The sequence below is a fragment of the Falco cherrug genome, unplaced genomic scaffold, assembly GCF_023634085.1.
Source record: "Falco cherrug isolate bFalChe1 unplaced genomic scaffold, bFalChe1.pri U_24b, whole genome shotgun sequence".
In the NCBI taxonomy this organism is placed as follows: Eukaryota; Metazoa; Chordata; class Aves; order Falconiformes; family Falconidae; genus Falco; species Falco cherrug.
Window position 1 is genome coordinate 1 of NW_026599292.1, and position 14896 is coordinate 14896.

Here is a 14896-nt window from a genome sequence, read left to right on the forward strand (position 1 = left end):
GGGGCTGGGGGGGGGTCCCTGGGGGTCAAGGGTCTGTGGGGATTCCCTGGAGAGCAGGGGGAGTTCCCTGGGGTCAGGGAGGTGGCCCTGGGGGCAGGGGCTTTCGGGGGGTCCCTGGGGGGCCGGGGGCTTTGGGGGACTCCCTGGGGGTCAGGGGGCTGGGGGGGGGTCCCTGGGGGTCAAGGGTCTGTGGGGATTCCCTGGAGAGCAGGGGGAGTTCCCTGGGGTCAGGGAGGTGGCCCTGGGGGCAGGGGCTTTCGGGGGGTCCCTGGGGGGCCGGGGGGCTGTGGGAGGGGTCCCTGGGGGTCAGGGGGCTGGGGGGGGTTTCCCTGCCCCCCCCTTGACACCCCCCCCGACCCCCCCGTGCCCCCCCAGCCTTCACGCGCAAGCTGGACCCCGCGTACCAGGTGGACAAGGGCAAGAAGATCAAGCTGGTGGTGGAGCTGAGCGACCCCGACCTGCCCCTCAAGTGGTACAAGAACGGGCAGCTCATCAAGCCCAGCAACAAGTGAGGGGGGGGCGCGGGGCTGGGAGGGGCAGGGGGGGGGGGATGGGAAGGAATGGGGAGGGGGCTGGGAGGGGTTCTGGGGGGATGGAGGGGGGTCACTGGGGGGTGGGAGGGGGCGTATGGGGGGCTGTGGGGGGTGGGGGGTCTCTGGGGGGTGGGAGGGGGTACGGGGGCTGTGGGGGGTACAGGGGGGTTGGGGGTCTCGGGGGACACAAGGAGGGGGCTGGGGGCAGGAGGGAGCCCCCCTCCCCCCATGGGGATCATCCCTGCCCAGCCCTCACACTGTGCCCCCGTGTCCCCCTGTCCCACCGTGTCGCCCCACACGTCCCCGTTTCCTCTCATGTCCCCCCCATGTCCCCCCACATCCTCACGTCCCACCGCGCTCCCACCGTGTCCCCATTTCCCCCTGTGTCACCCCCATGTCCCCCCACCTCCTCATGTCCCCCCACATCCCTACATCCTCATGCCCCCCTCGTGTCCCCCCACCTCCTCGTGTCCCCCCATGTCCCTTCCACATCCCCTCACATCCTCATGTCCCCACCATGTCCCCCCACGTCCCCCCCCACGTCCTCCCCCATCCCTGTGTCCAACCATGTCCCACCATGTCCCCATGTCCCCCCCACATCTTCCCACCCCCTCGTGTCCCACCATGTCCCCATGTCCTGCCGTGTCCCCATGCCCCCCCCATGTCCCCCCAGGTACGTCTTTGAGAACGTGGGGCTCAAGCGCATCCTCACCATCAACAAGTGCTCCCTGGCCGATGACGCCGCCTACGAGTGTCGCGTCAATGACGAGAAATGCTTCACCGAGCTCTTCGTCAAGGGTGGGGGACGGGGGGGGACACGGGGGTGGGACACGGGGGTGGGACACGGGGGTGGGACACGGGACCCCCCCTGACCTCCCCTGCCCCCCCCCCAGAGCCCCCTGTGACCATCGAGAAGGGGCTGGACGACCAGCAGGTGGTGGTGGGCAACCGCGTGGTGCTGGAGGCCGAAGTCTCTGAGGAGGGGGCACAAGTCATGTGGTGAGGTGGCCCCCGCCACCGTGTGTCCCCCCTGTCACCACCGCATGTCCCCCCCTGCCACCGCGTGTCCCCCTGCCGCTGCTGTCCCTTCCCACCCCTGTCCATCCATGTGTCCATCCCTACCCCGTGTCCATCCCATGTCCATCCCCACCACCCCGTCTCCATCTCCACCATCTCGTTTCCATCCCCATCCCATGATCCCATCTCCATCCCTGTGCCCACCCCGTGTCACCCACCCACCCCGCGTGCCGCGCGCAGGATGAAGGACGGGGTGGAGCTCACCCGCGAGGAGACCTTCAAGTACCGCTTCAAGAAGGATGGCAAGAAGCACTACCTCATCATCAACGAGGCCACCAAGGAGGACACCGGCCGCTACAAGATCATGACTAACGGCGGCGAGAGCGAGGCCGAGGTCATTGTGGAAGGTAGGTGTCCCTGGCGGGGGGCGCTCGAGGTCCTGGGGGGGTCTCCAGGAGGTCCCAGGAGTGCTGGGGGGTCTCCAGGGGGTCCCAGGGGTATCTAGGGGGTCTCCCAGGGGTTTTTTCAGGAGGTCGCAGGGGTTCTCCAGGAGGTCCCAGGAGTGTCTGGGGTGGTCTCCAGGAGGTCCCAGGGGTGTCTGGGGTGGTCTCCAGGAGGTCCCAGGGGTGTCTGGGGTGGTCTCCAGGAGGTCCCAGGGGTGCTGGGGGTCTCCAGGAGATCCCAGGTGGTCCCAGGGTGTCTAGGAAATCTCCAAGGGATCCCGGAGAGTTTCCACGACTCTTGGGAGGGTCCCTAAGGTGCTGGGGTGGGCGGGATCTCAGGGGGTTTCCAGGGGTGCTGGGTGGTGGTTCCTAGGGGTTCCCTGGCAGGGTCTTGAGGGGTTCCCAGGGACACGGGGGGTCCCCTCAACCCTGTCGTGTGTGTCCCCCCCTCAGAGAAGCAGCTGGAGGTGCTGCAGGACATTGCGGACCTGACGGTGCAGGCGTCGGAGCAGGCGGTCTTCAAGTGCGAGGTGTCAGACGAGAAGGTGACGGGGCGCTGGTTCAAGAATGGGGTGGAGGTGCGCCCCAGCAAGCGCATCCACATCTCCCACACCGGCAGGTGGGTGTGCGGGGACCCCCCAGGGTGGGCTACAGCCACCCATGGGGGTCTCAGGAGGGGTTGGAGGCACCCGTGGGGGTCTCGGTGGGGTTGGAGGCACCCATGGGGGTCTCAGGGGGGGTTGGAGACACCCCCAGGGGTCTCAAGAGCTTGGACCCCCCCATGGGTGCCATGGGGAGCCTGAAGCCACCCACGGGGCTCACGCCCCCCAGGGCCACGTTGGGGGGCTGCTGTCACCCCCTAGTGCCATGGGCCCCCCCCGACCATCCCTGTCCTCCCCCCAGGATCCACAAGCTGGTGATCGATGACGTGCGCCCCGAGGACGAGGGGGACTACACCTTCGTCCCCGACGGCTACGCGCTCTCCCTCTCCGCCAAGCTCAACTTCCTTGGTGGGGGGCACTCGGGGGGCTGAGAGGGGGCCACTCGGGGGGCTGGGGGGGCCTCTTGGGGGGCTGGGGGGGCACTTGTGGGGCGGGGGGGAATGCAAGACCCTTGGGGACACTTGTAGCACTGGGCGGGGGGTGTCAGTTGTGGGGCTGAGAGGACACTTGTGGGGCTGGGGGAGGTCAGTTAGGGGCTGGGGGGGTCAGTTATGGGGTTGGGGGGTCGATTATGGGGGGGGGGGTGTCAGTTATGGGGCTGGGGGGTGGTCGGGCACCAGTTTGTGCCCCCCCCCCATTAACCCTTCCCTCCCCACGCCCGCAGAGATCAAGGTGGAGTACGTTCCCAAGCAAGGTGAGGTGGGGGCAGGGCAGGGGGGTGATGGGACATGGGGGGGGTGACAGTGTCTGAGCGCGGTGTCCCCGTGTCCCCAGAGCCCCCCAAGATCCACCTGGACTGCTCGGGGAAGGCGACGGAGAACGTCCTGGTGGTGGTGGCGGGGAACAAGCTGCGCCTCGATGTCCCCATCTCGGGGGAGCCCGCACCCACCGTCACCTGGATGAAGGGCAACGAGGTGACACCGGTGTCCCCCATGTCCCCACCCAGGGGTCCTGTGTGTCCCCGTGTCCTTGGGGACACCCCCGTCACCCTGGGTGTCCCCATATCCCTGCCTTGGGGGTCCTGGGTGTGTCCCCACGTGCCCATCCTGGGGGGTCCCGTGTCCCCATCTTCAGGGGTCCCATGTCCCCCCCATGTTCATGTGTCCCCACCCTGTGGTGTCCTGGGTCCTCTCCATGTCCCCACATCCCCACCTGGGGGGATCCCGTGTCCCCGTGTCCCCATGTGACACATCCCTGCGCCCTCCCCTGTGCCCCCATTACCCTGTGACACCTCCCCATGTCCCCTGCCCCATGACACCTCCCCATGTCCCCTACCCCATGACATCTCTTGTGTCATGTCCCCATGTCCCTGTGACACCTCCCTGTGTCCCCGTGTCCCCATGTCCCCTACCCCATGACATCTCTTGTGTCCTCATGTCCCCATGTCCCTGTGTCCTCATGTCCCCATGTCCCCTACCTCCATGATGCCTCCCTGTGTCCTTGTTGTCCCCATGTCCCTGTGCCCCCTCCCCTGTCCTCATGTCCCCATGTCCTCACGACACCTCCTGTGTCCCTGTGACACCCCCGTGCCCTGATGTCCCCATGTCCCCCCACCCAGGTGTTCTCGGCGCAGGAGGGCCGCGCTCACCTGGAGGAGAAGCCGGACCTGAGCAGCTTTGTCATTGAGAGCGCCGAGCGCGGGGGACGAGGCCCGTTACACCATCCAGGTGACAAACCCCGTGGGGGAGGACACGGCCACCATCTTGATCAAGGTGGTCGGTAAGGAGGGGACACAGCAACGTGGGGACGTGGGGCTGGGGATGAGGGGACACGGATGTGGGGCTGGGGACAAGGTGACATGGGGCTGGGAAATAGTGGACACAGGGATGTGGGGCTGGGGATGAGGGGACACGGGGACGTGGAGCTGGGGACAAGGGGACATGGGGCTGGGGACGAGGGGGACATGGAGACGTGGGGCTGGGGACAAGGGGACACAGGGATGTGGGGCTGGGGATGAGGGGACACGGGGACATGGAGCTGGGGACGAGGGGACACGGGGACATGGAGCTGGGGACAAGGGGACATGGGGCTGGGGACGAGGGGACATGGAGACGTGGGGCTGGGGACAAGGGGACACAGGGACGTGGGGCTGGGGACAAGGGGACACAGGGACGTGGGGCTGGGGATGAGGGGACACAGGGACGTGGGGCTGGGGATGAGGGGACACAGTGATGTGGGGACAGGGGGAACGTGGGGCTGGGGACAGGGGGGTGGCCGGGGGAGGGGGGTGCAGGCCGGGGGGTGTCGCGTGTCCCCCTGTGCCACCATGTGTCTCCATGTCCCCACAGATGTGCCCGACCCGCCCGAGGCCGTGCGCATCACCTCGGTGGGGGAGGACTGGGCTGTGGTCACCTGGGACCCCCCCAAGTATGACGGGGGACAGCCGGTCACTGGTGAGTGCCTGCCCTGCCTGCCCCGCCCTGCCTGTCCTGCCCTGTCCTGCCCCGCCCTGCCTGCCCTGCCCCGCCCTGCCTGCCCTGCCCCGCCCTGCCTGCCCTGCCCTGCCTGCCCTGCCCCGCCCTGCCTGCCCCACCCTGCCTGCCCTGCCCCGCCCTGCCTGCCCTGCCCCGCCCTGCCTGCCCCACCCTGCCTGTCCTGCCTGCCCTGCCTGCCCTGCCCCGCCCTGCCTGCCCTGCCTCGCCCTGCCTGTCCTGCCTGCCCCGCCCTGCCTGTCCTGCCCCGCCCTGCCTGCCCTGCCCTGCCCTGCCTGTCCTGCCTGCCCCACCCTGCCTGCCCTGCCTGTCCTGCCTGCCCCGCCCTGCCTGCCCTGCCTGCACCGCACCGCCCTGCCTGCCCCGCCCTGCCTGTACTGCCTGCCCCACCTGCCTCACCTGCCCTGCCCTGCCCTGCCCCGCTCTGCCTGCCCTGCACTGCCCTGTCCTGCCTGCACCGCCCTGCACCCCCCTGCCTGCACCCCCCTGCCTGCACCCCCCTGCCTGCACCGCCCTGCCTGCACTCCCCTGCTTGTACTGCCTGCACTGCCTGCACCACACCGCCCTGCCCCGCCCTGCCTGTCCTGCCTGCACTGCCATACCCTGCCAACCCTGCCATATCCTGCCTCCATGGCCCTGCCCGCCCTGCCATACCCTGCCTGCACTGCCTGCACTGCCCTGCACTGCCCTGCACTGCCCTGCACTGCCCTGCCTGCACCGCCCTGCCTGCCCTGCCTGCCTGCACCGCCCCGCCTGCCCCACCCTGCCTGCCCTGCCTGCACCGCCCTACCTGCCCCACACCCCACTGCCTGCACTGCCCTGCCCTGCCTGCCCTGCCTGCCCCGCCCTACCCTGCCCTACCCTGCCCTACCCTGCCCTGCCCTGCCCTGCCCTGCCCTGCCTACCCTGCCTGCACTGCCCTGCCTGCCCTGCCTGCACCGCCCTGCACCCCCCTGCCTGCACTACCCTGCACTGCCCTGCCCCACCCTGCCTGCCCTGCCTGCACCCCCTGCACCCCCTGCACCCCCCTGCCATGCCCTGCCCGCCCTGCCCCGCCCTGTCTGTACCGCCCAGCCCCGCCCTGCCTGCCCTGCACTACCCTGCCACGCCCTGCCACGCCCTGCCCTGCCTGCCTGCACTGCCTGCACTGCCCGGCACCGCCCTGCCTGCCCTGTGTGCCCCGCCCTGCCCTGCACTGCCCTGTCCTGCCTGCACCGCCTTGCCTGCCCTGCCTGCCCTGCCTGCCCTGCACCGGCCTGTCTTGCACCGCCCTGCCCTGCACCCCCCTGCCTGCACTGCCCTGCTTGTACTGCCTGCACCCCCCTGCCAGCACCGCCCTGCCTGCCTTGCACCGCCCTGCATTGCACCCCCCTGCCTGCACCCCCCTGCCTGCCCTGTGTGCCCTGCCCTGCCCCACCCTGCCCTGCCCTGCCCTGCCCTGCCTACCCTGCCTGCACTGCCCTGCCTGCCCTGCCTGCACCGCCCTGCACCCCCCTGCCTGCACCCCCCTGCCTGCACTACCCTGCACTGCCCTGCCCCACCCTGCCTGCCCTGCCTGCACCCCCTGCACCCCCTGCACCCCCCTGCCATGCCCTGCCCGCCCTGCCCCGCCCTGTCTGTACCGCCCAGCCCCGCCCTGCCTGCCCTGCACTACCCTGCCACGCCCTGCCACGCCCTTCCCTGCCTGCCTGCACTGCCCTGCACCGCCCTGCCTGCCCTGTGTGCCCCGCCCTGCCCTGCACTGCCCTGCCCTGCCTGCCCTGCCAGCACTGCCCTGCTTGTACTGCCAGCACTGCCCTGCTTGTACTGCCTGCCCCGCCCTGCCTGCCCTGCACCCCCCTGCCTGCACTGCCTGCCCTGCCAGCACCGCCCTGCCTGCCCTGCACCACCCTGCCCTGCACCGCCCTGCATTGCACCCCCCTGCCTGCACCCCCCTGCCTGCCCTGTGTGCCCTGCCCTGCCTGCCCTGCCTGCACTGCCCTGCCCTGCCTGCACTGCCCTGCCCTGCCTGCCCTGCCTGCACTGCCCTGTCCTGCCTGCACCGCCCTGCACTGCCCTGCCTGCCCTGCACCGGCCTGTCTTGCACCGCCCTGCCCTGCACCCCCCTGCCTGCACTGCCCTGCTTGTACTGCCTGCACCGCCCTGCCTGCCCTGCGTGCACCGCCCTGCCATGCCCTGCTATGCCCTGCCTGCACTGCCTGCCCCACCCTGCCTGCTCCGCCCTGCCTGCACTGCCCTGCACTCCCCTGCCCTGCCCTGCCTGCCCTGCCATACCCTGCCAGCCCTGCCATGCCCTGCCTGTGCTGCCTGCACCGCCCTGCCTGCGCTGCCCGCACTGCCTGCACTGCACTGCCGTGCCTGCACTGCCTGTATTGCTTCCTGCCTGCACCACATTACCTGTCCTGCCTGCACTGCTGCCTGCACCACCCTGCCTGTACTGCCTGCACCGCCCTGCCTGTACTGCCTGTACTGCCTGCACCGCCCTGCCTGCACTGCCCGCACTGCCTGCGCTGCACTGCCTGTATTGCTCCCTGCCTGCACCGCCCTGCCTGTTCTGCCTGCCCTGCCTGCCCCGCCCTGCCTGCACCCTCCTGCCCACTGCCCTGCTCACCCATGCCCCTGCCCATGCGTCGCTCTGCCCAGCCGTCACTCCCTGTCCCCACTCACACGTCACCTCCCCACATGCATCCTCTGCCCCTGTGTCCCTGCTCGCACGTACCCCTGCTCATGTGCCCCTGCCCACACGTGCCCCCCGCCCCCCCGTGCCCCGCAGGGTACCTGATCGAGAGGAAGAAGAAGGGCTCCATGCGCTGGATGAAGCTCAACTTCGAGGTGTACCCCGAGACCACCTACGAGTCCACGCGGATGATCGAGGGGGTGCTCTACGAGATGCGTGTCTTCGCCGTCAACTCCATCGGCATCTCCCAGCCCAGCCACAACACCCAGCCCTTCATGCCCATCGGTGGGGGTCCCAGGGGGAAATCTGGGGGGTCCTGGGGGGTCCAGGGCCCCCTGGGGCGTCCCCTGAGGGGGATTTAGGGGGTCTTGGAGGGTCCTGGGGAGCCCTGAGGTGGAGCTGGGGGAATAGGAAGGGGTGTAGGGGGTCCTGGAGTGCAGGTGAGAGGGGGCCTGGGGGTCCCAGGGGGTTCTGAAGGGGACTGGGGGGGGCTGAGAGGGTTCTCAGGGGTCCTGGGGGTGGGGTCTGGAGGAGATGAGAGGGGGTTTGAGGGGTCCAGGGGGTTCTGAAGGGGTTTGGAGGTCCTGGGGGGGTCAGGGGTGGGTCGAGGGGGTTGGGGGTGCAGCGGGTGACTTCGGGGTGCCCCCCCAGCCCCCACGAGCGAGCCCACCCACCTAATGCTGGAGGATGTCACCGACACCACGGCCACGCTGAAGTGGCGGCCCCCCGAGCGCATCGGGGCGGGGGGCATCGACGGCTACCTGGTGGAGTACTGCCGCGAGGGCTGTGAGTGGGGCACCCCATGGCGGGGGACCCTGACCCACGGGGGGAGGACCCTGACCCATGGCGGGGGGGGGCGGCCTGACCCATGGAGGGGGGGGGCCTGACCCATGGCGGGGGGACCTCAACCCACAGTGGGGGGCCCTGACCCACAAAGGGGACACCCCAGGGGACCAATGGGGCAGGGGGGGCTTTGCCTGCCCCCGTCCTGCCCCATAACCTAGCCCCCACTCTTGCCCCATAGCCCTGCCCCGGTGACCCCAGCCCCCCCATCACCCCAACCCCTTGTCCTCCAACCTCTTGCCCCTCCCCCCTCCTTTACCTGTTGCCCCCCAACCCTCACCCCCAGCCCCACAGCACCCCAACCCTTACCCCCCACCCCAGAGCACCCCAACCCTCACCCCCAGCCCCACAGCATCCCAGCCCTTGCCCTCACCCCCAGCCCCACACCCCCTCGACCCTTGCCCCCCGCCCCGCAGCACCCTAACCCTTGCCCCCAGTCCTACCCCACCCCTTGCCTCCTACCCGACCCCCTGCCCCCCAAACCACCCCTTGCCCCCCACCCCATGTGCCCCCCAACCTCGGCCCGCCGCCCCCCCAGCGGACGAGTGGGTCCCAGCCAACACGGAGCTGGTCGAGCGCTGCGGCTTCACCGTGCGGGGGCTGCCCACGGGGGGAGAAACTGCTTTTCCGTGTCATCGGGGTCAACATCGCCGGCAAAAGCCCCCCGGCCACGCTGGCCCAGCCCGTCACCATCCGCGAGATCGTGGGTGGGTGCCCGTGGGTGTGGGGCGGGGCCGTGGGGGAGCCCCCCCCCCAAGGGCTTCCCCCTGCCCCACGGCTCCTCTCCATCCATTCTGTGTCCCCTCCCAGAGCGCCCCAAAATCCGCCTGCCCCGGCAGCTGCGGCAGACCTATGTCAGGAAGGTGGGAGAACAGGTCAACCTTGTCATCCCCTTCCAGGTGAGGGGGGGGGGCTGCGGCGCTATAGGGGAAGGTCACAGCCCCACGGCCCTATAGGGGAAACATATGGTGCTATAGGGGAAGGTCACAGCCCCACGGCCCTATAGGGGAAACATATGGTGCTATAGGGGAAGGCCACAGCCCCACGGCCCTATAGGGGAAGCATATGGTGCTATAGGGGAAGGTCACAGCCCCACGGCCCTATAGGGGAAACATATGGTGCTATAGGGGAAGGTCACAGCCCCATGGCCCTATAGGGGAAACATATGGTGCTATAGGGGAAGGTCACAGCCCCACGGCCCTATAGGGGAAACATATGGTGCTATAGGGGAAGGTCACAGCCCCACGGCCCTATAGGGGAAACATATGGTGCTATAGGGCTATATGGTGGGAAGCCAACAGCCCCCCAGTGCTACAGGGAGAGCTCACAGCCCCGTGACACAGTAGGGGCAGCCACCAGCCCTGTGGTGCTATGGGGCCCCACGCCAGCCCCCCAGCTCCGTAGGGATCACTCACCCCCAGCCCTGCCGCGCTCTGGGGCAGCCCCACATGCTGTGGGCCCCACTGATGCGTGTCCCACCGTCAGGGGAAGCCGCGGCCGCAGGTGACGTGGACCAAAGAGGGGCAGGCGCTGAGGGAGGACATCCACATCCGCAACTCCGACACTGACACCGTCTTCTTCATCCGCGCGGCCGCACGGCACCACTCGGGAGAGTACCAGCTGCGCCTGCAGATTGAGAACATGGAGGACACGGCCACGATGCGCCTTCGCATCATCGGTGGGCACCCCCGGGGGCTGCACCAGGGGCACTGGGAGCACTGGGATGGGGGAGCTGGGCCTGCACCGTGTGGTGCGAGGCAGGTCGAGGACGTGGAGGTCATTCCATTGCGTGTCAATGGACACTGGGAGTACTGGGACTGGTGTACTGGGAGCACTGGGAGTACTGGGACTGGGTGGACTGGGTGTACTGGGACTACTGGGATGGGGGAGCTGGGCCGGTGCAGTGTGGTGTGAGGGAGGTTGAGAACGTGGAGGTCATCCTATTGCATGTCAATGAGCGCTGGGAGTGCTGGGACTGGTGTACTGGGAGCACTGGGACTGGGTGTACTGGGAGCACGGGGAGTGCTGGGACTGGTGTACTGGGAGCACTGGGACTGGGTGTACTGGGAGCATGGGGAGTGCTGGGACTGGTGTACTAGGAGCACTGGGAACACTGGGATGGGGGAGCTGGGCTGGTGCGAGGCAGGTGAATGAGGAGGTCATCCCATTGCATGTCATCAATGGGCACTGGGAGCACTGGAAGTACTGGGAGTGGGTGTACTGGGAGCACTGGGATGGGGAAGCTGGGCCTGCACCGTGTGGTGCAAGGCAGGTCGAGGACATGGAGGTCATCCCATTGCGTGTCAATGGGCACTGGGAGTACTGGGAGTAGGTGTACTGGGAGCACTGGGAGTACTGGGACTGGGTGGACTGGGTGGACTGGGACTACTGGGATGGGGGAGCTGGGCCGGTGCAGTGTGGTGTGAGGGAGGTTGAGAACGTGGAGGTCATCCTATTGCATGTCAATGGGCGCTGGGAGTGCTGGGACTGGTGTACTGGGAGCACTGGGACTGGGTGTACTGGGAGCATGGGGAGTGCTGGGACTGGTGTACTAGGAGCACTGGGAACACTGGGATGGGGGAGCTGGGCTGGTGCGAGGCAGGTGAATGAGGAGGTCATCCCATTGCGTGTCATCAATGGGCACTGGGAGCACTGGAAGTACTGGGAGTGGGTGTACTGGGAGCACTGGGATGGGGAAGCTGGGCCTGCACCGTGTGGTGCAAGGCAGGTCGAGGACGTGGAGGTCATCCCATTGCGTGTCAATGGGCACTGGGAGTACTGGGACTGGTGTACTGGGAGCACTGGGAGTACTGGGACTGGGTGGACTGGGTGGACTGGGACTACTGGGATGGGGGAGCTGGGCCGGTGCAGTGTGGTGTGAGGGAGGTTGAGAACGTGGAGGTCATCCTATTGCATGTCAATGGGCGCTGGGAGTGCTGGGACTGGTGTACTGGGAGCACTGGGACTGGGTGTACTGGGAGCATGGGGAGTGCTGGGACTGGTGTACTAGGAGCACTGGGAACACTGGGATGGGGGAGCTGGGCTGGTGCGAGGCAGGTGAATGAGGAGGTCATCCCATTGCGTGTCATCAATGGGCACTGGGAGCACTGGAAGTACTGGGAGTGGGTGTACTGGGAGCACTGGGAGCACTGGGATGGGGGAGCTGGGCCTGCACCATGTGGTGCAAGGCAGGTCGAGGACGTGGAGGTCATCCCATTGCGTGTCATCAGTGGGCACTAGGAGCACTGGGAGTACTGGGAGTAGGTGTACTGGGAGCACTGGGATGAGGGAGCTGGGCCCGAACCATGTGGTGCGAGGCAGGTCGAGAACATGGAGGTCATCCCATTGCATGTCAATGAGCACTGGGAGCACAAGGAGCACTGGGACTGGGTGTACTGGGAGCACTGGGAGTGCTGGGACTGGTGTACTGGGAGCACTGGGATGGGGGAGCTGGGCTGGCACCGTGTGATGTGAGGGAGGTCGAGAACATGGAGGTCATCCCATTGTGTGTCATTGAGCAATGGGAGCGCTGGGACTGGTGTACTGGGAGCACTGGGAGCACTGGGACTGGTGTACTGGGAGCACTGGGCCTGGGTTTCAGGGGGTGTTTTGGGGGGGTGTTTGGAGGGGCGGTTCAGGGGTGTTCGGGGGGTGTTTGGGGGAGCGGGAGGGGTTTGGGGGTGCATTTAGGGGCGTTTGGGGGGGGTCAGGGGGTGTTCCGGGGGGCGCGGGGTGACGGCTGCCCGCAGAGCGGCCGGGCCCCCCCCCGGGGGGTGCAGGTGAAGGAGGTTTGGGGGTTCAACGCGCTGCTGGAGTGGGAGCCCCCCCAGGATGACGGCAACTCCGACATCACCGGCTACACCGTGCAGAAGGCCGACAAGAGAACCATGGTGAGGGGCAGGGGGCTGCTGCCCCCCAAAGCCCTGGCCTGTCCCCCCCCAGAGTCACTACCTGCCCCCCCAGACCCCCTGCCTGCCCCCCAACTCCCTGCCTGCCCCCCAAGAGCCCATACCCGTCCCCCAGACTTTTTTGCTGCCCCCCAACTACCTGGCTGCCCCAAAAAGTCCCTGGCTGCCCCCTAAGAGCCCCCCCCAGCCCCCCGGCTGCCCCCCCAGCCCCCCGGCAGCGCCCCCCAGCCCCCCGTACCCCCCCCCCAGGAGTGGTTCACGGTGTACGAGCACAACCGGCTGCCCCGGTGCACGGTGTCGGAGCTGGTGATGGGGAACGAGTACCTGTTCCGGGTGTACAGCGAGAACCAGTGCGGCCTGAGCGAGACCCCCGGGCTCTCCAGCAACACCGCCCGCATCCCCAAAGCAGGTCCCCCACGGCGGGGGGGCACGGGCTGGGGGGGGGGGTGGGGGGGGGCTGGGGGGGGGGGTGGGGGGGCCCAGGCACCTGGGCCTGCTTTTGCATGAAGTTGGGGGGCTGCTTGTGGTGGGGGGCGGCCCGGATGCGCTGTAGCGTGGATCCTCTGCTGGTTTGGGGGGGCTGCCTGGATGTGTGGGTCCCCTCCTGGTTGTGGGGGCACCCCAGACATGTGGGTCCCCTGAGGGTTTTGGGGGCGGGGGGCACCCCAGACATATGGGTCCCCCCCGGGTTGTGAGGGGCCGCCTGGATGGCTGGGGTCCTTCAGGGTTCTGGGGGGCACCTCAGGTGTGTGGGTCCCCCCCCATTTGTGGGGGGCTGCCTGGATGGCCGGGTCCCCTCAGGATTGGGGGGGGCACCCCCAGACACGCGGGTCCCCGCAGGGTTGGGGGGGGCGCCCCCAGACACGCGGGTCCCCTTGGCATTTTGGGGGTGCCGCCTGCCCCCCCATCTCTGTGAGCCCAATAAGGGGGAGCTGCCACGGGGACCACCAGTTCCCTCGCCGCCCCCCCATTCCTGGACGCCTGGGTCCCCAAAGCATTTTGGGGGTGTCCAGGGGGGGTCCCCAACTGAGGATGTGTGTGTGTACCCCCCAGGCCTGACGCTGAAGCCCCCCGAGTTCCAGGAGCATGACTTCCGCTCGGCCCCCCAGTTCCTGACCCCGCTGGTGGACCGCAGTGCGGTGGCTGGCTACACCACCGCCCTCAACTGCGCCGTGCGGGGGCACCCCAAGGTGGGGGGGGGGGGGGAAATGGGGGTCCAGGGGGTGTGGGGGGGTACCCCTAACACTGCCCCCCCAGCCCAAGCTGGTGTGGCTGAGGCACAAGGTGTTGGGGGGCTCTGGGGTGCATTTGGGGGTCCCTAACGGCGTGTGGTGTCCCCCCCCTGGTGGTGTGGCTGAGGCACAAGGTGTTGGGGGGGCTCTGGGGTGCATTTGGGGGTCCCTAACCCCGTGTCCCCCCCAGCCCAAGGTGGTGTGGCTGAAGAACCAGGTGGCCATCGGGGAGGACCCCCGGTTCCTGGCCCGGCACAGCCAGGGGGTCCTGACCCTCCACATCCGCAAGCCCGGACCCTTCGACGGGGGCATCTACGGCTGCCGGGCCGTCAATGAGCTGGGGGAGGCCCTCACCGAGTGCAAGCTGGAGATACGGGGTACGGGGGGGGTCCCCGATACCTGGGGGGGGTCCCCGGGGTCTGGGGGGGGTCCCTGGGGTCTGGGGGCAGCACCCCAGGGTCTCGGAGGGAGGCAGCGGTGGCATCAGTGATCTGGCGGAGGCACTTGCCAAGCACAAGCCGGAGATACGGGGGGCAGGGGGGTCCCTAGTACCTGGGGGGCACCCCAGGATCTCGGGGGGACAACCAGCAAACCCGCCCCCAACACGTCTCTTCCTGCACAGTGCCCCAGTGAAGGCAAAGGCGAAGCAGGATGGTGAGTGGGATGGGGGGGGCAGTGGGCTGGGGGGCAGGAGCTTAACTGGGGAATGTCTCATCGTGGCGGTGGGCGTTTAATTCGAAGTGCCTGCGTTTAACTGGGGGGGGTCATATTTAATCGGGGGGGGCTGTATTTCATCGGCTGGGTGTTTGATTTGGGGTGGGTGTTTAAGTGGGGGGCTGTTTAATTTGGGGTGGGTGTTTTATTTTGGGGGGGGTATGCTTAATTCTGAGGGGTGCGTGCTTTATTGGGGGGATTATCTTGAGAAGTGTGTGTGCCTAATTTTGGGGGTGCAGCACCCACTGTGACACCTTTCCCCCCCGCCAGGGCCGGAGGAGGTGGGCAGAGGTGCCCCCCCAGGAATAAAGAGCTCCCAGCTCCTGGCTGCACCCAGCTGTGTCCGTCTGTCCTTTCGGGGGGGGGGCCCTGCGTTGGGGGTGACATGCTGGCTGTGCCCTCCTGAGTCCGTCTGTCCTTTCTGGGGGGCTACTG

The 14896-nt window shown here is 68.1% G+C and overlaps 1 protein-coding gene across 1 annotated transcript; it reads left to right on the forward strand.

Moving 5' to 3' along the window:
- Positions 1-375: 375 nt before the first annotated feature.
- Positions 376-14787, forward strand: MYBPC2 (myosin binding protein C2; the record flags this gene model as incomplete). Its single annotated transcript, XM_055700390.1, is given in 24 exon segments — positions 376-508; positions 1207-1331; positions 1427-1532; positions 1791-1957; positions 2447-2612; positions 2897-3003; positions 3320-3349; positions 3430-3569; positions 4214-4294; positions 4296-4374; positions 4944-5048; positions 7861-8049; positions 8416-8550; positions 9146-9216; positions 9218-9314; positions 9418-9506; positions 10093-10285; positions 12357-12367; positions 12369-12497; positions 12765-12924; positions 13569-13705; positions 13938-14124; positions 14370-14401; positions 14732-14787. Coding segments are annotated over 23 exon segments (2648 nt in total), but the record flags the coding sequence as incomplete, so codon positions are not given.
- Between the last annotated feature and the right edge of the window lie 109 nt (positions 14788-14896).